General features: G+C 34.1%; 1 protein-coding gene across 1 annotated transcript; it reads right to left on the reverse strand.

The window, feature by feature from the left end:
* Positions 1 to 8218: 8218 nt before the first annotated feature.
* Positions 8219 to 18131, reverse strand: LOC123709564. The gene is made up of 6 exons (XM_045660971.1): positions 18128 to 18131; positions 17463 to 17528; positions 12099 to 12215; positions 11427 to 11535; positions 9562 to 9649; positions 8219 to 8344 (listed from the first exon to the last, which is right to left on the reverse strand). Exons 1-6 carry the CDS (start codon positions 18129 to 18131, stop codon positions 8219 to 8221), a joined length of 510 nt encoding a protein of 169 aa, XP_045516927.1.
* Positions 18132 to 23502: the final 5371 nt, after the last annotated feature.

Here is a 23502-nt window from a genome sequence, read left to right on the forward strand (position 1 = left end):
CACATCCAGCGTTCCCTTCCTATGCGACCTTACTGGCTTCCAACGGAAGCGGATTTTCCTCTACTCAACCACAAAACCAAAAGACATGTTTTATGATATTCAGTTTTAGTTATCATAATATTAAGGTTAAACTTTATATTTTTATATATTTAATTTAACATACAATATATAGTAGTCTTTTCGGCAGGAACAGGCAATTTCATAGGAATTTCCTGGAGGATTTCCTATTAATTACTATGTAGGTTAAGAAAGTTGTAAATACTCTATATTTGATTATTATATTAGGTTTTAAATAATGAAAAATTTACCCGGTACATTTTCTTCGTGTTTCACGTAGTAATGAAAAATATTACAAACAGTTACGACTCTTACCAATTAACCCAATATGTTACATTAAATTAAGCCATTTTGTGTAGCTGAAATTATAGGCTCTTTAATTTTACCGGCTACTTCAAACACCTGAGCCACTGGAACATAAAATTCTTACGTATAAAAAGGTTTTATTTGTAGCTACGGGGTAGCTGTGCTACGCATTTTACTTTATTAATTCACTTTTCTAGACGTACCTTCTGGTTCAAAGTCTTATATATAAATACAAAAAAATGTCTGCCTGTACTAGTGTACACACGAAAGAAGCGAAACTTCTTTATGACCTTATTTGCGAAAACCTGATCTACTATATCCAACTTTACAGAAATTGGTTAAATAAAGTTGAAGTAGAAGTTTAACAAAATGTTTTTATTATCATAGACATGAATACAAATAATCCAAATACTTCATTTTACATTATTACTACTAAGATTATTACAGAATTTTATTAATTGTAATATCATTATTACTATCATTGTTATCGTTATTATTTATTTTTGTTATTAATGGCTTCGAATCGTTGCGAATCAACCATGGTAGGGACAAGAAAAATATGGCGCGTAACCGAAAAATGTGTCGGTAATTTCTTTTCCAACGCCTATAAAGAAGTTTCACATCAAAAAATTATAGTTAAACTAATTTAATCTCGGATTGGAGCGTCGTAAAGTTAACATTTTATGTGTGTTGAGCAGTGTTTTCCTAGTGGCTTTAGCATGCATGATCAATCTCCGGCTGTGCACCAATGGATTTTCTTTCTATGTGCGCATTTAACATTACCTCGAATGGTGAAGAAAAACATCGTGAGGAAACCGGCCTGCCTTAGACCCAAAAAGTCGACGGCGTGTGTCAGGCACAAAAGGCTGATCACCTACTTGACTATTCGATTAACAAATGGTCATGAAACAGATACACAAATCTGAGGCGCAGACCTGAAAGGGTTGTAGCGCCATAGATTTTTATTTCATTTTATATATGTAATTTTTTCTCAAAAAAAAATCCTCCAGATATTTACTTTACTACATAAGTACATCATTTTGCCCTGATGAAGAGCTAATCGTCAAAATTCAAGCCGATTTTAATGCTGAAGACTAATCGTACTATAAAAATGATGTCAAATCGATGTCTGACCGCTATAATCGTTGTATAAAAGGCTACTACATTGAATAATCAAATCAAATTCTATAAATCTATAACTTATTAATTCTATTCGCTATTGTTTCGGCTATCTAACTATGACACTAATTATGAAAATATTGATATTTTCCACCTCTTCAAAGAGTATGCTAGGAACTATTTGAAGAGGCGCAAAGACTTTGACTTTGTTTAGCAGTAACAATCTAGTTTTTTCTTTGAAATACTAAGTTACTGGTCAATGTTTAATATCAGTTTTTTTTCATGTTTTTGTGTATTAATGTAATATAGTTAATAAAATTAACTTACTTTATTATTATGTTTTTTGTTTCAATATATTGTTTATCTATGTAATCTATTTTGGATTTGTATATTGTCTAAGTGTTCTGTTTTATAATCTGTATGTTATCTGTACGATTACTAATAAATAAATAAAAGTTTTTGTCTATGTTCACCTACGAATTTTTACCTGTTATTTGGTGTCCAGTGAGGTACACAAATTTCCGTAGCTATTTCATTGATATTTTTCAAAGGTTCATCCAATGCAAAAAATTTTTTTTTCTGGAATCCAAGTTACAGCTGCTGACTCCATGGTTTACTTATCTAAAGAAGCATCGTCTTTATTTTTCAATTAGGTCTCTATCGTTATTAAAAAATAATACCTGTCCACTATAGTTGTTTTATTTTATTTTGCTTAAACAGTATAACCAGTTGTTTACATAATCTTTCTCTATAATCTCTTGAATAAAGGAAATAAGAAATTTTAATTTTAATAGACTTAAAAACGAATTAGTTTCATCTCAATAATTCTAATACTGACTAAGTTTAATTAGGGTTTCAACAATTTAGGTTAAAACAGTTAGTTTACATTGTAAACTTGTTAAAACTTATTATAATTATATCTTTGTTTGCTGATAAGTTTTATTTAAATAACTTTATATATATAATTATATTGTACGTGTGTGTGTACTCTTAAACGGTTGGACAGATATTGATGAAATTTTTGTGTGTTCAAGAGGAGTCGAAAGATTTTCATTATTAGATACTTTTTGTATGTAACACATGTGTACAGGACAACGTCTTTTAGATACGCTAGAGTATAATAGATTAAAAAATCTATCAATGCTAGGCTACACTGATACATTGATTCACATACGTACAAACACACAGATACTATATTAGTATTACATTTTAGTAGAGCCTCATAAAACAGGGGTTTATTGAAGCGGTACTATTTCACAAAATGTAGGTCGGATTACTTCAGTTAGCTAAAATAAATGAACAGTTTTCCCTCACACACGGCGGCTATGAAAGTAAAGTTAACGTCCGACAGTACTAACTTTCTACCACGATTTTTCAAATTAGGCAATTTCTCTGTAAAGGATGACATGATATAGCCAAGCTGCTTATAAAACTAATAAGATGCTTGGTTATGTAAGACATGTCAGTGAACATTTCCATGATGTCGACTGTATGAAAGTGCAATACTATACATATAAGAAATGTTTTCGAATATGGTTGCTCGGTTTGGTCACCCAGTTAGACAGTACACGAAGAAAAAAGCTGCTAAGATCCAAAACGACTTCATAAAACTTATCTTCTATATGTTAAATACTTATAAAGACGCGTGTGAACATTTTAAAATTGATACTTTAGACTCTTGACGAAAATAATGCGATTTATTCGTGACATTATAACAAATGAAATCAATTGCAGCTTACTTCTAGAAGAATTACCCTTCCTTATTCCTGCATACCAGACTCGTAATCGTGCTTATTTTCATGTTCCTCACATACTAACTATGCAAAAAACTCAGTTTGGTATCGCGCAGCCCGGCCATACAACGACCAACGTTTAAGCCTTGTCTTGTTTAATTAGGCTATCGAATATGGTTGAAATGAGTATTAGGAATATCCATAGCACAAAATGACCTGCATCATCAGCAGACCCCACTTACGCACCTTCACGTATATACCCTCACTTACACAATCACTCATCACAGCAAAAAAAGTTGGTATTACTTAGATGTATTGAATATTTTTTATTGTTTTCTCAATTTTGTAAATGTTTGAACTTAATTGTAAATATAATGTATTCTGTTACATATCCATTGCACCCCCCCGCCCCTTGCCCTGCGTAAGCAGTACCTGTACCCCTCTGAATACCATTATAAAAGGAAGCGGATACCAGATACCAGCTTTGATCGGATGCCTCACATCGGACCGGTCAAATTCTCAATTACTAATAAGTCTTTAATATAGATTATTTGTTGTATATCGGGCCAATTAAATAGTAATATTTAGTTAAGTCTCAATTATTGTAGTAATTTAAATACATTTTGTTTTCTTTGGGATTCACCGCTGGCCCTCAATTATTCCATCTTCTGCTAGATTTTTAGTGTGACTGTTTGTTTTTATATATTATGAAATAAATAAATACTAACAACCTCATAATTTAAAGGATAGGTAAATTCCTGCGTGTATCCTTGTCAGTGTAAGCTAGTAAGCACCTGACAGCTGACGTAGGTTGTCGATTTTTGGACATATGTTTGACATATTAAAGTCATAACGCCACCTGATCGAGAGTGAGTGTCATGTGTCACCTGTGCCACTTGATTGAATATTTTAAGCTAAACTGGTGTATATTAACTTAAATGAAAACGAATAAGTTTGATTTAAACTAGGATTAAACAAATTAATTTTCAAATTGTTTTGTTTTTGTTTTGAAGGCAGATGTGTGTATTTATTTATGTAAAAGCTTGGTACATTGGTATGAAGAAAAATTAAATACAAGATTTAATGCGACAAACACATCCAGGAAAACATGACAAACACAAAGAAAATAAAATTAAAAAAAACTGAAAGAATTTTTCTATTGAATGACTAATAAATCCAGACCCAGCTTTTTATCAGAATTGAGCATTCTGATCTGCATATCGTCGAGTTTTGGCAAAAACGCATTCTTCTGAAAGGAGGGACAAATGGTATATCTACCTAAATTTCGTGTACCCTACATGAAATTTAAATTTAATTAAAAAGTTGGAGCAATCATTCTGATTCTTAAATATCTTAAACGCAAACGATATATCAATTAATTTTCTCCAATAACAACATCTTTAAGTTATCTAGCCTAGTTTTATATGTTGGTAACGCTTTTTTTCACTGCACTGGAGAAAAGTACATGCATTATTCCGTCAAGGCATATCCGATTTTTTTATAGAATAAACTCAATTCATTCCACGTATATATTGCCGTAATTACCATGTCATTGTATCAACGGCCTTAGGTCCGAGTGTTACAACTAACGAACCCAGTCTAAAAACATATACTGCAACTTTGTCAGATCACAAACATTAAGTCAGTCTAATTATAGTAGTTTTATCTACAGTACAATGACTGTATTGTCTCTTTACCATCTTATCCAATTTGATATAAAAAGTCAAATGATATCTTGTTGAAGTTGAATGTGACTGTGAATTTAGATTATACGAAAAACTGTTTCGTTCTACAGTAATTTCGTTCTTTTTAACTTCTAACTGCCCTTAACACGTTAAGGTGTATTTTAATCTCCAAAAGAACTAGGTAAAAATCAAACCACGGTATTTCTATATTATTTAATTACTATGACAATACAATAGTATTTACAATGTTATTTTTGGCAATAACAATACTTATCTATTAGGCAAGGATGGTCACCCTTTATACTAAATATTATATTAAAAGGACGAGGACAAGGCTACAGTTCATACAGTTTTGTTTATATTTAAGTTATTCCTGGCTTGTTGTAAATTATATCTTCGAAAAAATGAGCAACATTCAACTGTCAAATAAGGTAGTTTTTGAAAGAAAAAATGTGTGTGTGTGTCAGCTACGACGCACGATTGGAGTTTACTCCTTACGAACGATAATTATGATATATATCGAATAGAAAAAAAGGGTAAATGAACGCATCTGCTAAAATAATAAGAGAAACAAACATATATGTGTAATTATTCAGATTATTTATATTACTTCAATAAAGCGTATTACATAAAGTATGTTACAAAACAATATAAATGATAATAATAACAATAATAATTGTGTTCAATTTATACAAATACAATTTTAGAGAGAGAATGAGATGGAATCATTCTTTTACACGTTCAATCCTACACATATATATGCTTGTCTCTTTCTACGTCTCAACTTTTCGTGTTACACTTGATTTTACTCCTCATAAAATTTCCGTACCGGGCCTTATAACTCAAATCGTTTCTTAAAGAGTAAACTTCAATAAATATTGAGCAATACATGTTTGTCCCACATAAATATAAACAAAACATGTGTGATATCGAAGAATAAGATAAGGACGATTTTGATAGGGCTAAAGAGTTTTAAATTATGAAATATTAAGTTATAGGCCTCACAGATTAAGGTGGTAATTAATGGCGGAGTCCGTTGTTCAATCTGTCATCTTTCAATTTGACATCGTCGTATTGGTTTGAAAGAAAAAATGGCGGACTATTAATTGCGTAAGCATTTTGCATTTATGTCACGAGATTAGTTAAAGAGAGGGCAAAATGGTCAAAATAGTTCATCTGCCGCATAAAATGAAATAAACAAATCAATGATATGGTAATTGTTTGTTAATGAAAAATTTGACATACGAAATGCATTCGATTAATCACTAAAGTCACCTATAGTGTATTACGACGTCGTCATACATCTTAATTTTAAAGTAAAACACGTGAATGTCGATTTGGCATCGTCCATACATTATTTACACTATCATACGTGACCAAGCTGTCAAATTCCCCGATTGCATTTGTACATCTCAGGGGAATTTCGTGATATTGATGTAATGTGTAAGATCGAGAGTGGAAGCGTAAAAGGCGTATTTTATGGAGGCCATATAAAAGGAATTGGAACTGAATCGTTACAAGCTAGCTACGTTAACCTAAGTATATTTAATGAAGAAATAACGTGTCTCTTAAATGTATCAATAGGACGATTAAAGGTACTAATGATAATTATGATATATTTAGTATAACTAGTCTGGGCATAAATACTGTTACATAAAAACTTTTTTTTAACTTTGAATTTGGAACACGTTTATTATGTCATAAACTTTATTTTCCCTTTCTTGGCCTGCACGGTAAAAAAAAACTTCTTTAGATTTTGCGCCATTTCACATATATATTTTCGTGTTCATTATCAAATTGTAATATATAATAGGGTGTTAGGAAAATAGGATTGCAGAGATCGCCTTGCACAAAGTGGGTATGGAGCCGGTCATATTCCAGACACTTCAAAAGCTTGGTTACAGCCGTATCTTATATCGTACTATTAACAGATACAACAACACTTTGTCATAATTGTTTTTTTTATTTTTTGCTAAGACTTTAATAAATATGTAGGTATACATTTTAGTAATATTACATAATTTCATTAAAACAATGCATTTTCATTTGTAACAGAAATTATGGCCAGACTGGGTGTTATAGAACGAACTATAGCTCTGAAGGTAAGATTATAATTATATAGAATATATAATACTTAGATATGGAGAAAGATTTAAGGATACTACTCTACTTGAAATACTTAATAATCTTAAATATAGAATTTGTCTTATAGAAAAATAAAGCTTCATTTTCACAGTGCATACATAAATTAAATTGGTCCGTAACATTATAATACAATTCTAGACATTTGTAATGGTTAGTCGTCTAGGACTCCTAGGTCTATTGATATTAGTACTAGAGCCTCTAACGTGCACTTGTACAGTAGGAAGGTCTGCTGAATGCAGACTTGCTGCTCTTGAAGCGCGAGGTGAAGGTACACACACTTTTAGATCAACTGTGTGAAGGCTGGCGGCCCTGGAAGATCTAGACGTGGTAGGAACATGCTCTGAGGGTGTGGTTAAGGCTGGAAGGTCCGCAACGGACCTCGATCTGCGTGGTGGGCTTTCTGGTATGAGAGCCATACCCATGCTGCCGACGAAGACGGAGTTCTGGAAAGATGATGGCATGTTTTGCCTTAATACAATAGATCACCATATAATTGCCTTATCCAGAATGGTGAGGTGAGTATTATATTAGAAAGTTTACATTAATTTATTATTTTGTGAAAATGTTAGACGAATTCTTGGTGCTTGAACTTCAAAACTTTCCTGGCTATAACCAAAACATAGGGTTCAAAGACATCTCCGCCACGAGTTCGTCAAATTTTCTCAGGCAAATTGATCTCCAGGAGAGGTGACATAAATTGGCCTCCACGCAACCCCTATGGATTTTTCTCTAATGGGGTTATCTTAAATCTAAAGTCTATGTCAATAAGCCGACTCCTCTGGCGCAATTGAAAGAAAATATCCGTCACAAAATGGCAGCCATCACTGAGTTCACCTGCCGAGCCGTCATAAGTAATTTTATCGTGAGATTAAATGAGTGCCGTGAACGCGAGTGTCTACATTTTGACGGTATTATTTCAAAGAAATAAATTCTCAAATACTTTAATAATGAATATATATTTTTTTAATGGATCAACTAAATATGAACTTTCTTTTGAGACATCTTAAACTGTTTTAGCTACTTGAGTGTTCTTTCTACATAATTCAGTTTGCAGTTTGTTATTGTTATTTTCAATATCATTTAATTTAACTACTATATTTGTTCCAACAGCTTGTGTTGGTCTTTTAAAATTTTGTCGACTTTGTCCTTATAGTTAAACATGTAATATTAGAACTATTGTGTAATAATCCGCAAACATACCTGTCTTGGCCGATGGGCAAGGTAACCACAGGGCTGATAAGCGGAAAAGGCTCCACCACAGTCATATGACACACAGCCTCTCGACAGTGATGCTCTATGCTGTTAATTAAGATACAATCAAATTACATACTATGCAGTACCACAAAAGGGTTATAAGGATTAAGACCACGGATAACGTAAGACCAATGATCGTAAGAGCCTGAGGCCTGAGGCCTGAGGTCATAACTTCGATCCCCGATTGTGCACCAATTTGATTTACACTTCGGTCTAAGTAACACGTGGTTGGCTATGCTAACATCAAAAATTAAAAAAAGTATAAACAATTGAATTTCACGGTATTTCGTTTACTACAATCATGATATTGAATTGTAGCTTATTTGACACGTTTGTGGGCTTACCATAGCATTGCCATCTATTGATTACTTACTCAATCCAGTCGAAAAATATCGACATCTGTTATAATCTTTTGGAGTTAACAGATAATTGTGACTGTCAATTAATTATAGACAAATAATTTAGAATAAAATAAAATTGCGACTATAATTAAAGATCCTATCTCTTAAGTTAGACCAGACTGCTCACGGTGTGCCAATATAATTTAAAATCGGTTAAGAAGTTTAGGAGTCCATCGCCGACAAACATCGTGACAGGAGATTTATATATGACGGCGCCATATTAATTATGTAAAACTGATGGCGCCACTATCATTGTTTTGTAAAACAACGTGCAACGGGCAATTAGTCGAACGATCGTACGATGTGTCACTCGATCCCCACTACAGAACCAATATAAAGCAGCGCGCGCGCACAACTCGGGCAGTCGTTCATCGACCATTGCCCGGTGCACACGTTACGTAATTACCGAGTAGCCTTTGAAATATTTACCTATTGAATTTGTTTATTGAAATCGTATTGAATTAAGAGACTGAAATTAGAATTGGGAGAAAACTTTGTGTTTGTTATCTTAACAATGTCGGGGCCTGACGCTACATATATATTAAGATATTTGCTTACTATAATCATGAACTTATTTTTATATAAGTTGTATATGTGGAGTAAAGGCTTGCAGTTCCACTACATTACTGGACCAGTCTATCCACTTAGGCCCTTAAAGAGCCAAACTAGCAGCATTTTTATTTATTTAATAACAGTTAGTTGCAGAAATATAATACAATTGACATAAATTGAAAAGGAGGGAAACTGGCGGCCTTATCGCTTTCGCGATTCTCTTCCAGGCAAAACACGTTTGTCGCTACTTATTATTTATTATTAAATATCGCTTAATCGGTTTAAAGAGAGGTGAGGAGTACAACTTACCAGTGGCGGTACGGTTATAGCGTTTTCGGCGAGTACACAGCTTTGCCGATGTTGTTGTTGAAACTTAGGTTGATAAGGTTCTAGCATTCTGGAAAAAATATTTTCTATGAATTATAATTTATTTATTATCACTTAAAAGCTGGCATGCAAGTTATTATATTTATGTAGAAGAATACAGGCAAATAATATTTTGTCTTCTTTGGCTGAGGCACTTTGAGTGTATGTGCCAAAATGGAATGCTGTGAAGGATTCATACTTAAGTCGGCCAAATGGCCGAGGGCCAATAGACCGACCTCCATCTCGATGAGTTGAACTGGATGGACAGAGTGGGGCGTGTTATAATAGCTTAGCAACTGGTAGGACATAGTACAGGATTGGGGCTGGTGCAAGTTTCTTGTTTCGAAGGTAGGCAGAGCCAGGGGAGCGAGAAAATATGTTAATATTTTAAAATGTACTTTAACATAGATAAACACATATTAAACACTATGAAATGTAAGAAGTGTAAACTCAAAGTAATGTTTATGTACATTTATAAATTACAAAGTTAAAAAGTATTTATTATTAAAGCGCTTTCACGGAATAGGTAATAATTAGAAGTTTCAAAGATGGAATACAACTTCAACCTTTTAAGAGAACAATTGTCAAAAGTAATTGTAGGACTGTTCGGTTCAACCTATATTGTAAATTTTGCTGAATTTCACAGAATGTTCATTTCAAGCGGTGATCAAAGAGATAGTTTGTAATCATAGTTTGAATATATATTATATTATTTATAAAAGAACGGCGAAAAACTTAGCACATTTTTTTAAATATCCGGTTGATTTAAAAACATATCAAAGAGTTTTGGGCTTATTCGCCATAATAATATATATAATATAATATTATTATATTAATACGGGATTAAAGATTTCAGCAGAATTAAGTGCATTGCTGAATTTATTTGAATTATATAAAATTGCCATCCAATTGCATTCATGCATAATTAGCCATACCAGTATTAGCAGAATTTAGCTACAAATTGATTTCTAAATGGTCAAAGCATCATTGATTGTGGGTAATGTACGTTAAAATGCGAAATAATATCACGTTCGGCGGAAATTCTTTCGTAAACGTTATATAAAAACGACGCTAACTATTATATACTAAGGTATTTAATATATTGAAAGTTTTGTTAACGCATTATTTATTTAAATAAAGTTTATTTAAATATCACAAAGAAACAGTTTTTTTGTGTGTGACTTGTGCTAACTTCAGGGTGTCTGTTTGTTGTGGCGGTAGGCGGGTGTCGGCTTTTGTGACGCGCCTAACGTGTCGCGTGTGTTTTCCTAACGCGGCAAATGAAGTATAACTTCAAAAATTAATAAAGATTAAATGTGTTTGAATTGTTTTTAAAATTGTATAAAATACTTTTAGAATAAAACAGTATGGACTGCATTGTCCATTTTTCTTTGACGAATAAAATGTTAGTTTGTTGTGTTAGTACAGCGTCAGTCATAGTGATATATCAAAGCGCAAATATAATAAAAGCAAAGCATAAAAGCGGTTTTCAACATAATATGAACATATGAATAAGTATCGAGTGTCTTATCTTGGTCCAACGAATCTACCGTGTATTTCGGGCTGTATTTCGTTAACTTTAGTAGTATTTTTGTTAGCCTTATTTGAACCTTTGCTCTTTATTCTGATAAAAAGACAAGACTACCTTTAAAAATTTGCTGGAAATATACATACGATAATACTGAAAACCCTGGACATTACCTCTTGTGTTCTAATTGCAGCAAATATCGTTGCGTTTAGCGGTGTACAATTATAATATATTACCAGATCTAAGAAAATCGAGAACTACGTACAGCTTATAGACGCACCTGATCTTGCCCCAGCGGTTGAAGAAGAGAGCGATCGCTGCCACCCAAAGTAAAAGAACGAATGCTACTATTAACGCTTCTTCTGCGCGAACTACAATGGCGCTGCCGTCTGTAAATTGTAAATTTATTTTATGCTGGAAGCAATGGAACAGAAAACAAATACGTTGTTTTGTATCAAACAACACAAAATCCCATCTTTCTGTTGCTAAACAGAAAATGGTAGGAGGCTCACCTATTGTTAAGCTCCCCAGATCCATCCACTTGACCATATTCAACGAAGAATTATTCGAATGGTCCACGACCAGTCATTTTCTGGGGTCCTCCAGAGAAGAGCGTACCAATATTAAAAGCCCGGCACTTGCAAGCTTTCTGGCTGTATGATTTGACGGAGGAATCACTTAACATCAGGTGAGAGACTCACTAAACACTCACTATTTGCTTTCTGTACTATAAAAAAATCCTAGTATTGCTTATGACACCATTTTAAACTTTTTATACAAATCAATGAATCTTTGTTAGTTTAAGTATAAATAATTTTAAAACCATTTTTATTCATTACTTATTTGAGCAGATATTATGTACTGAAATCGAGGGATAAATTCTGTGAAACAATCACTTGTTTATCAGCCGTTATAGACATGAAACTTTACACAACCCACTACTAAGACTTACCCAATTCTGTAATGGATAAGTTGCCTGTGATTTGTGGCGCTGGATATGTTGTGACCGGCGTGGGATGAAGCCGCAAGATAACTTCCGCTGGAGGCCCACCGGTGGCTCCACTCCACTCTGAAACTTGGGATATATTAGTGATATTCAGTATTTATACTGGCAAATCTGAACTATGTACAACTAAATAATTCAATATAACTTAGTTAAGGATCTTACAATATATGTGTCTGTATAAGTATTTTAGCTTGAGCACATCGTATAACGTGAAGACACAGGTCCAAAGCAAATTTTATAATCATAATTTATTTATTTACAGTTCCTTAATTTAAACATACATATAAAAACAGGTTACATGAGTAATTAGGGAACGGGCGGCCTTATCGTTAACAAGTAAATAATTGTTAACGATAACGTTAATTCTTAAAAGGCCGGCAACGCACTCGCGAGCCCTCTGGCATTGAGAGTGTCCATGGGCGGCGGTATCACTTAACATCAGGTGAGCCTCCTGCCCGTTTGCCCCCTATTTTATAAAAAAAAAAAAAAAAAAAGTAATTTCTTCCAGGCAACACGAGTATTGTGGATAAAAAATAAACCCCAATTAAAGTAAGTGTATGTAAATTGAGAAAAAAACTAAATTTCATGTAATTTTACCACTAATACTAACTAAAAGTAATATTCTAAATGTAAAAACTAATATTAATTGAATGATTGGATTGATGAGTTATAATTAATATGTGGAAGTAGATAATTACGAGGCACAAGGAAAATTCCTAAAAATAAGTTTTTAAAATAAATTGAATGACAGCTCATCTGATATCAAAAGATGAGGAGTAGGAGAAAGCACAGTAAAGGATGAGTGATAGAGTTCAGTATTATGAGTAGGAGTTTCAAGGATATGATTATCAAGGGAATGCAATCAAAACTACCACCAAAAAGGAACATAAAATTTTGTTCTAAGTACCTACTGTCAAAAAGAACATTATAGAAAAGTTGTAGCTGCATTTTTTAGTATAGTATCAATTCCGTTTAATAAAACATTCTTCTAATCCAATATGTTTCTAAATGCTTAGAAGGCAAAATAAATAATGATGTTACGATGTCGGCCATATTGGTAATTTAGTTACTTAAACTAAACAAAGGACGCATCAATCAATATTTAAGCTAATAGCTGTTTTATAACAATACCAAGTTTTACAAATGTGAGCAGTGTTGGTGGCCAATAGGCCAACACTGAACACATAACCAAGCGTGGTTTTGTAAATCCTAAGGTCGAGGTTCGAAACACGGCTACAACTATAACATACATTCCGGCAACGTGCTATCCGTAAACATTTATTTTCCCTGGACATCCATAAGTCGAGCGGGCCTGATGGCATCCCCACAATTGTGCTGCGTACTTGTGCTCCTGAGTTGGCTCCGGTCCTAACGCGCCTTTTCCGGTACCTGTACTCCCTCAACACTGTTCCGAAGTGCTGGAAGACAGCTTTGATACATCCGATCCCTAAAAAAGGCGATCACTCTGATCCGTCCAACTATCGCCCAATCGCAATAACCTCCTTGTTCTCCAAAATAATGGAAACCATTATTAACGGCCAGCTCTTGAGGTATCTAGAGGGCAGCCAGCTGATTAGCGAAAGCAATGCGGCTTTCGTCGTGGTCGCTCAGCTGGTGACCTCCTTGTATACCTTACACATAGGTGGGCAGAGGCAATTGAGTCCAAGGGGGAGGCGCTGGTGGTAAGTTTGGACATAGCGAAAGCCTTCGATCGGGTGTGGCATAGAGCACTGCTCTCGAAGCTTCCAGCCTATGGGCTCCCCGAGAAATTATGCAACTGGATTTCCAGCTTTCTCGCTGATCGGAGCATTAAGGTCGTCATCGATGGAGCATGCTCCGACCTTAAACCCGTCAATGCTGGTGTCCCACAAGGCTGTGTCCTATCCCCGACCCTGTTTATTCTGCATATTAATGATATGTTGCAACTTAGCAACCTTCATTGCTATGCGGACGACAGCACTGGGGATACTTTTTATACGGGCCGGGCAGGTATTTCTCGGGCTGTTGTTGATGAGTGCCTGAACAAACTTGTGTCTGAAGTCGAAATTCTTTTACGTGGAGTCTCGGACTGGGGTAGACTAAATCTAGTCCAATTTAACCCCAAGAAGACACAAGTATGCGCGTTTTCCGCGAAAAAAACTCCCTTTGTCGCTACTCCCCTCTTTGAAGGCACTCTCCATAAAGCCTCAGCTAACATCGGAATATTGGGCGTAGACATATCGAATAACGTCCAGTTTCGCGGTCATTTGGAAGGCAAGGCTAAATTAGCCTCCAAAAAGCTTGGTGTGCTCAGCAAGGCGAGACGGTACTCCACTCCGGGCCACCGCTTGCAACTCTATAAAGCGCAAATTCGGCTCCACATGGAATACTGTTCTCACCTCTGGGCGGGAGCTCCCCAGTACCAGCTCCTTCCACTAGACCGTATTCGACGAAGAGCGATTCGAATCGTCGACGACCAATCACTTTCCGTGCGGCTTGATCCCTTGGCGTTGCGTAGAGATGTTGGGTCCCTCTGCATCTTCTACCGCATTTACCATGGGGAGTGTTCAGAAGAGTTGTTCGGTCTAATACCCGCAGCTGAGTTTCATTATCGGACGTCAAGGCAAAAATACAAAATACCATCCGTATCATCTCGACCTCCGTCGTTCCACAACTGAGCGTTTTCTAAGGCAGTTTTTGCCGCGCACCACCACTATGTGGAACCAGCTGCCCACTGAAGTATTTCCGAACCAATTCGACTTAGGGTCCTTCAAGAAAAGAGCGTACCAATTCTTGAAAGGCCGGCAACGCACTTGCGAGCCTTCTGGCAATGTGAGTGTCCATGGGCGGCGGTATCGCTTCACATCAGGTGAGTTTCTTGCCCGTTTGCCTGCTATGACATTAAAAAAAAATTGAATGTCAATGCAAATATTATGAGGCAACTAAAATAAATAAAAATATAAATCAGTGGCGCTACAACTGTACAAGGCCCTCCTGTCGATAAAAATACTAATACGAATGCTATCTGATAATATTGTTACGAAGACGGGTCGACTGCAATGTTTCTAGATTTTTCCACTACTTAGAGAACTTTTCAGCAGGCTGAAATATGATTTCTGACCGTTTCAGGCGAGGCTCAATCACATATTAGATAATTGTAATTTCCATAATGTTACCCTAGCTGAAACATTTTTTCAGTCAGTTTCAGAACATATGTAGTCGAATGGTGCAGTTTTCAGGAGACCCGTTTTTAGGCGTTTTCAGGCCTAGTTTTACCCCTTTGATGAAGGAATATTCTAGACCGAGCTTTCTAGGTGTGAGACATGGACGAAATGATACGAGAGAGAGAGAGAAGATCAGATCTTTCTCGATACTAGACGAGCACTCTAGAACGCCGTACGACAAGGACGGAGTAACGTGCGAAAGAGACAAAGAGTGCGGACGTTCTAGAATTGTGCAATCGCTACTCAGTAGCAAGCCCGCCTAGAGAGCTCTCGAATATTGTTTAGAATTATTCCCAGGGATATATAAGCGAGCTGAAACGCGACTAGTCAACTTTAGTTTTGAATGCGATAACAAGAGAGAAACACCGAAGTGATAAAGTACGAATAAAGTGAATACAAGTGATAAAGTACAGTGTGAAGTGTGCATAAGTGAAGTAATAAGTGATTGTTTTGTGTGCTATAAGTCCATTTCTGAAATTAATTTGTGCTCATAAATTCCTCATTACTTTTTCAAGAAATAAACCCTTGGAATAAATCCACGGCATTTTCTATCCGATCCCCTAGCTCGTAACAATATCATTATTATTCCGCTAATTCATTCATATGATTTCTTAGTGTGAAAATAATAAAATTAGAATAATAATTCCTCTTGGTCTTAATTAAATCAGCCATTTAGTATTAAAAATTAAGCCGCTTATTTTCCTAATCACTGTCCATTATCTAAAGAGCGAAGTTTTAGCGATCCCGGTATATACAAAGTAATAAAATGTAAATGAAGGGATTGCCAATATAATCAATCACAAAGTTTCAAACTTTGTCTCTCAATATCGACAGTTGACAAACATACATCAATCTTTTAGATATTCCGGAAATTACATGACGCCTACGTGATAATTACTAAGCTTAAAAATTACAGTAAGATCAATCAGATGCTTTGAAATTCCAGTTGTGAAAATTGATTGCATCATCAACATTTACCTTGTGGTGAAGAAAAACATCGTGAGAAAATTCATACTCAAAACCGACGGCGTCTATTCAGAAAAGCAATATAAATGTACAAAAATCTGTGGCCTGCATACATAAATTTACGAGCATTGGAGTGGAGCGTTACTCATATGTACATTTGTCTCTGAAAATGTTTTAATGGACACTAGCACTTTTAGGCTAAAATTCACAGATGTGCAATTATTTATTTATCTTCTTAATATATATAAATCTCCTGTCACGATGTTTGTCCGCGATGGACGCCTAAACTACTTAACCGATTTTAAATTAAATTGGCCCACCGTGAGCAGTCTGGTCCAGCTTGAGATAGGATCTTTAATTATAGTCGCAATTTTATTTTATTGCAAATTATTTGTCTATAATTAATTGACAGTCACAATTATCTGTTAACTCCAAAAGATTCTAACAGATGTCGATACTTTTAAAATTTTTAATAGATGGTACTGCTATGGTAAGCCGACAAACGTGTCATATAAGCTACAATTCAATATCATGATTATCACGTGTTATTGAGGCTAAAGTATAAATTAAATTTATTTTGTAGTGAACGAAATACGTGAAATTCAATTACTTCTACTTTTTTAATTTTTGATGTCAGCATAGCCAACCACGTGTTACTTAGACCAAAGTGTAAATCAAATTCAAATTATAGTGACGATAATACAGTGAAATTATTCTTTCCTGTCACGGTATTAAGGCTCACCACAAAAACCACATTAAGGAGAAACGAAGTTCGCGGGGGCAGTTATTATTATATAAAAACATACAAATGTTTTCCCTATATGTATTAGTATAACACAGGTACAAATATACGTAAAACCTCCCGTATTCGGGACACCTGGTTCCTTTAAATCTAATCACATTTCCTTCTGAAATTATTAGGATAAGCAATCAGAAAATGAACCAAAATTACAATAATCGTAACTGATTTAAGATCTATAAAACACAACTTTACCGATTGTATATTAAACTTCACACAAAAAGATAGTGTTAATTCATCAACGTCTCAGTACAGCTGAAATATATTTTCATACGATTTTCTCCTACAGTAAACATTAATAAAAAATCTAATAACCTTTGTCAATATTAAAACTTTCCTTACCTGCTGATATCCGAGATGAAAGGTGTTGTGGACGGCGCGTTGTGTCTGTGATGTCTCTTGAGGTATCTAGAAAATAATAATAACTATGATGAGAATATTTTAAACATAATTATGTAGTGTTTTATAAAGAACGCTATGGATAGAACATGTAGAAAGTGTTGTAGGAGGCCCTCCTTGAACAGTACAAGTTTAAATGTCACCTCAGTGTTAGTTATAATCTGTTTTGATGTTATATATCTTAACCTACGTTTCTAAATGCATATGCCGCCCAACACTATGTGGAACCAGCTGCCCACTGAATTATGTCCGAACCAATTAGACTTAGGGCTTTTCAAGAAAAGAGCATAATAATTCATACAAGGCCGGCAACGCACTCGCGAGCCCTCTGTAATTGTCCATGGGTCCATGTATCACTTAACTTCTGGTAAGTCTTCTACCCTTTTCCCTCCTGATACATAAAAAACAATGTGTGACTTTCAATTGAGACTAAGGGGCCTTCGACAATAGGCCATTCTTAAAAGGCCAGCAACGCACTCGCAACAAGCTTTCTGGGTAGGTTCTAGAGGTATTAATTAACACCAGGTGAGCCTCCTGCCAGTTCTTTCTATAAGCTCACTTAACTTGTACGGTGAAAGTTGTCCTTCGTAAGGAAACCGGCCACAGACCCATAACAATTCCATGTGGTAGGCACAGAAGGCTGACCTACATCTATAGAATAAAATGATCAAAGACAATGCAATCTTAGGCGAAAACCATATAGGGTTTTATCGCCACTGGATTATTATAATAATTCATTTTTAGTTTTCTTTTACCGTTGCTGCAACTTATTATTTCTTTCCATTTAAAATTAGACTAATCTGACTGACTATGATTTTAACTAGAGATAAAGCTACCAAATCGTTTTGACTTGGTAAGACCATCCTTAAAAAATAATATGATATTTAATGCTTAAGAATAATTATCAAACCTAAAAAGTAATTTTAAATTAAATAAATAAACCGCAGATAAGAGAAGAAATATATTTGTGTCATAATACACAATTGCGTCTTTTGTTGTCTCAAGAATTTGATACTCAAATATATTTTTTCACCCATTGTCTTCATACGAAATACAAAGTTCGCTACATTTCCTTAGATTAACCAACGCTTTTCTATACAGCGTTATCAAGTTACCAAGTCTAATATAATTCTCAGGGGTGTCTTGACAATGACACTGTAGTTTTGTTTCGGACCACCTAATTGTTTATAGATGAGTTAATATATTAAACCCAATATTGTTTGAACAGCTAGGGAAAACGTGAGGAAACCGACTTAGACCCAAATAAACATTCCATCTGATAGAAAAAATATTGATATTGCAAATATTAACTTCGCTGTAATAGCGTTACTATAACGATATAGTAGATTCCCAATCATACAGAAATGTTTAGAACGGCCAGTTAGAAACATTGCTAATAGTATTGTATTTTGTTTACATAGCTTTTACACATTAAGAAAACACTTTTTAAACGGATTATGTAAATTATGTAAATAATTATAAGTTTATAATAATAATACATAGCTTCAATCCGTTTAAAAAGTGTTTTCTTAACATTGCTAATTTCATTTCATTAAAGATACAATTGAATTTCAATTTTAGAACTCTTTGTTAACCTAATGTAGTATATTGCATTCATTTGTCATTTGTTTTGTTAATTGGCGGCAAATCTAAAACTTTAGTTACACGTGAAATTTAACGCGCGGAAATTGTTGCCAATAAAAGTATTGGCAACTTTCTGCATTAAGTCGTTTTTAATTTTCCAAAAATTAGAGTGTTACTATCTTTAAATAAAAGCATAGAAAAAATTATCAGAAAAACAGGGGATTAAGCACTTAATAATGCATTGTTTAATATTGATCAGCCCAGTACCGAATATAGCTCAGCTCCGCATTAGTACCTACTATTTAATCTGTTATAATCGCGAAGAATTGGAAAGAGGGGTGTCTTAACACCTAGGTTGGTTTTTGCGGAAGGAATTTGGAAAGTTGTGTCGAGTTATCTGCAGTAATAATTTTTTTCAAATATTTCAATTTGAAACCAATTTTGTTTACTTGGGAACCGAGTCTAGGACCTCCACGCTGTACATATGCAGTTAATGTATTATATTTTTTATTTAATTGAATTTATTTATATAGGTATTCTTAAAATACAGCTTGTGACCTTTTTTTCGAGGATTACGAGCTTGACGCGAGGACTGTGGGGCTGGGTCTACACTCAAATCCCTCTGCAATTCAGAGGGGTACCTCAGCCCTTCACAGGCCCTTAAGATGGGCCCTCGGGTTCCCTAGGCATTCTACCCTAGGGATCCGGGCTTATATCCAACATACAGAGGTCTTCAAGACCTGCGGTTCCAAGCGGAGTCCGGTCGAGACCCCAGCCTTGAACCAGACCATTGCACTCCAGGGCTCCTCATTTCCTAGCATATCTAATATAATACCAGGTAAAGTAAGGTCTGCCCCTATGACCGATCATGATAGTTTGGGACCTACTATGATGAAATGATTCTGCGAATATTAAAATAAACACAGTCTCTTCGCTGTGTAATCAAATTAAGCATTGCGAAAATTTGATTTGATTTTGAGATGCTGTTCAGGAAATTGAACGATCTATTAGATTAGATATTATCTCCTGATTACAAAATGTATGACATATATTTATTATTAAAATATATTCATGCGTTATAAATATAATTCTTAGATTCAAACGCTGTCCCGTATGTCCAAATTATATTAAAGTTCACTGACGGAAGTCGTACTAAGCGCGCAATTTTTCATTCCATACTAAATTTTTGATGATTTTGATGTTTCAAAAGCTTACTCAGATACAGCTCACGCTTATAACAACTCTCAGCTACACTCTTAAATACATAGCATACGCACACACAACCATTCATATACTCATTCACTCCTATTAAGACTCCTTTTTTATCACGTTTTATTGTATTGGAGTAAAGTCGAGATTCAAATTTATAACCTCAAAGTCAGCCATCACTTTTTTATCTGTAATATTATATTATTAAGACTGATAAATTTATTGGCCATTATTACTTAAGAAAAATGTAAGTAAACATTGAATGAGAAGCATCCAGTCCATTATAAGTTTAAAAGTTTATAACGAAAAAGCTTTAGAGCAAAGTTTTCCATCATATTACGGGAAAATGAATTTCGTTACCGATGACAATCGAGTAATACAATTAATCGGTTTTCTTTAGAAATTTAACATATTAATATGGATTTTAACATTATTTAATTTATGAATGTTTTGTTAAGAAATAAAACCTTACCTTTATGGAATAAAAATTGTTTTTTTTATGATTGTGAAGGTGATTAAATGGACCATAGGTTTGACATAAATAGTAAATAACTTAACTTTGTTTACATTATATTAATGTTCTTATTATTTATTTACACACACACATTACCATAATATACATAATTATACAAACAAAAAGTAAGTAGGTTACATAAGTTATTAGGCAACAGGCCTTATCGTTAACAAGCATAACAAGGTAAAGTGCATGATTAATTAACAAAAAAAAACTCAAAATAACATGCAACTATAACTAAAATTATATTAAATAAAATCCAAAGAAAACATATATATAATATGTATTAACAGACATGTAAAAGCTCTGCCAAAAGTTAATTGACTCACAATTAATATATATAAGTAGTAGCTAATTACGAGGCGAGGCAGAAGAAAAATGATCAAAAATAAGATTTTTTTATGTGACGTTGTAAAAATAGATATGATATTTACATGCCCATTAAGATATGGCTGATTGTGCGGGTATTTGTAGTGAATCGATCTAATTGTTATTATGACTTGAGAGGTTAAGTATTCTTGGTTATTTCTAAATTAAATTTTAAATAGTTGTTGCTGTATATTTTAAAGTTTATAAGTAATTGTTATCCTAGCCGAAGTGTTAGTTGTATTACTTATATTATAAATATCGATTTTACAGTTATATCCGAAAACATACAAATACCGTATTTATTTTTTTAGAACATAGGGCAAACGGGCAAGACGCTCACCTGATGTTAAGTGATACATGGACCCATGGACACTCTCAATACCAGAGGGTCGCTCGCGTGTTGAATTATAACGTTATTTTCTTGAGGATACCTAACTAGAATTGGTTCAGACATACTTCAGTGGACAACTGGTTCCTCATAGTGGTGGTGCGCGGCAAAAACTGCCTTCAAAACGTTCACTTGTGAAACGGAGGACTTTGAGGTGTTACGGGTGATAATTTCATATACTGCCTCGACGTCCGATGGTGAAATGATCTTTTTGACGTTCATAAGTGTGCTTTGTTTTACCTAAATAATAAGTAAATTTCATTTGAAACTCAGCTTCTCAGCTCGTGCATCAAACCGAACAACTCCTTTGAACACTCTCAATGATAAATGCGGTAGAAGATGCAGACCTCACATCTCTCTATAAATAATTAAGTTTTATTACGCCACATTCTTTAATAATTAATCTACATACTCGTAATTATAGGAAAAAAATCACAATAGTCCAATTTTAAGTTAACTTACAAGTAAGGAGATTATTGATCGAATGTAGGAAATTAAAAATTAAAATATATTGATTTGAGGTTCGTTTAAAATTGTAAGCGATTTAACCTTTGGCTTTCTATCGAATTCGTTTCAACAGCTTATAGTAGGACAATTTTTTCGGTAACCTCACTTACTCATAATCAAACTTTAAAATCTTATATACTTTGCTTTTATAAATTATTATCGCTTAGAAACCTTTCACACTTTGTCGTGTTTTAAGACTATAATAAGACTTTTACAGCGCGGATTCAAAAGCACGCCCACAACATCAAAAGTCAAACGACTGTTACAACACAAACACTTTTATTAATTTTATTTGACTGTCGTATAAGTTGTTCATAGTTAAATGCGCCAAAGAAGTTGCATGTTTAAGTTCAAGGTTTATTATAAATCAATGATATTTGCAAATATTAGGGTGGCTTTGTAATAAAATTGTTTGTTCCCAGTTGAATCACTTTCTCGTACCGTTTATATTGTATTTTTATCACTTTGCCATGTCATAGTTTCTGAGACGAGTTGAATGAGGTTCGTGGTTGTGTTCGTTGGCTCTGCTTTGTTCAAATATCGGCCTTCGTTGTCTGCCACGTCATCGTTATTTAGGTACCAACTATATTATGTCTGTGTAAAATTTATTGAAGTGAAACTTCTTTTTATCGGCGTTGAGAAAATTTACCGTCACATAATGCGCCATCATTTTTTTTGTCCCTACCACTGTTGATTCGAAGCCATCAATAAAAAAAATATAATAACGATAACAATGATAGTTATAATTCTATTACAATTAATGACATTCTGTAATAATTTCTGTAGTAATAAGGCAAAATGAAATAATTGTATTATTTGTATTCATGTCTATGATAATAAAAGCCTTGTGTTAAATTTTATTTAACCATTTTCTGTAAAGTTGCATACAGTACATCATTTTTAGAAAAATAAGGTCATAAAGAATTTTCACTTCTTACGTGTATTTTACGATTTGCAGTATTCTCAACCTAAATACAAATAATAATCATTAAAAATTGACAAATCGAAAATTAAAACAAATTATAAGTTTGGTCCCTGTGGCACCTTTAATGCTGGCAGCATTCCCTTGCTGTATTGCGATACCTATTCGTTTAGCCAGGAAAGCACCAGCTCTAGGGTTACCGATCTACCTGGCACCAGGATGCATCAGCACAAGTATGACAATAATAAATATACAAACATAGTAAAGACACTAAAGAAATCACATTTTTTTTAAAAGCACAGAGAAATCAGACTTATAATGAGGCAAATCTCGTCTGGCCACAATTAATTTGTAGGTTTCTCAGACTTTAGACTACTCATATTTTCTCATTTCACATTGCAATCGCAATTTAATTTACATTAATTTAGTTATTTCCAAGCATACATTTAAATATTTTATAAATATAAAAAAAAACTATAAATACCAATAC

This window comes from Pieris brassicae, chromosome 5 (assembly GCF_905147105.1).
Source record: "Pieris brassicae chromosome 5, ilPieBrab1.1, whole genome shotgun sequence".
Lineage (NCBI taxonomy): Eukaryota > Metazoa > Arthropoda > Insecta > Lepidoptera > Pieridae > Pieris > Pieris brassicae.

Bases quoted from the DNA above. Each gene is read 5' to 3' on its own strand.
- LOC123709564 (XM_045660971.1), bottom strand. The intron at 12,216-17,462 runs GTAAGGAAAGTT...CCCAAGTTTCAG, and splicing joins TTCATCTCGGATATCAGCAG to AGTGGAGTGGAGCCACCGGT. The intron at 9,650-11,426 runs GTGCGTCTATAA...TATTTTTTCCAG, and splicing joins AACCGCTGGGGCAAGATCAG to AATGCTAGAACCTTATCAAC.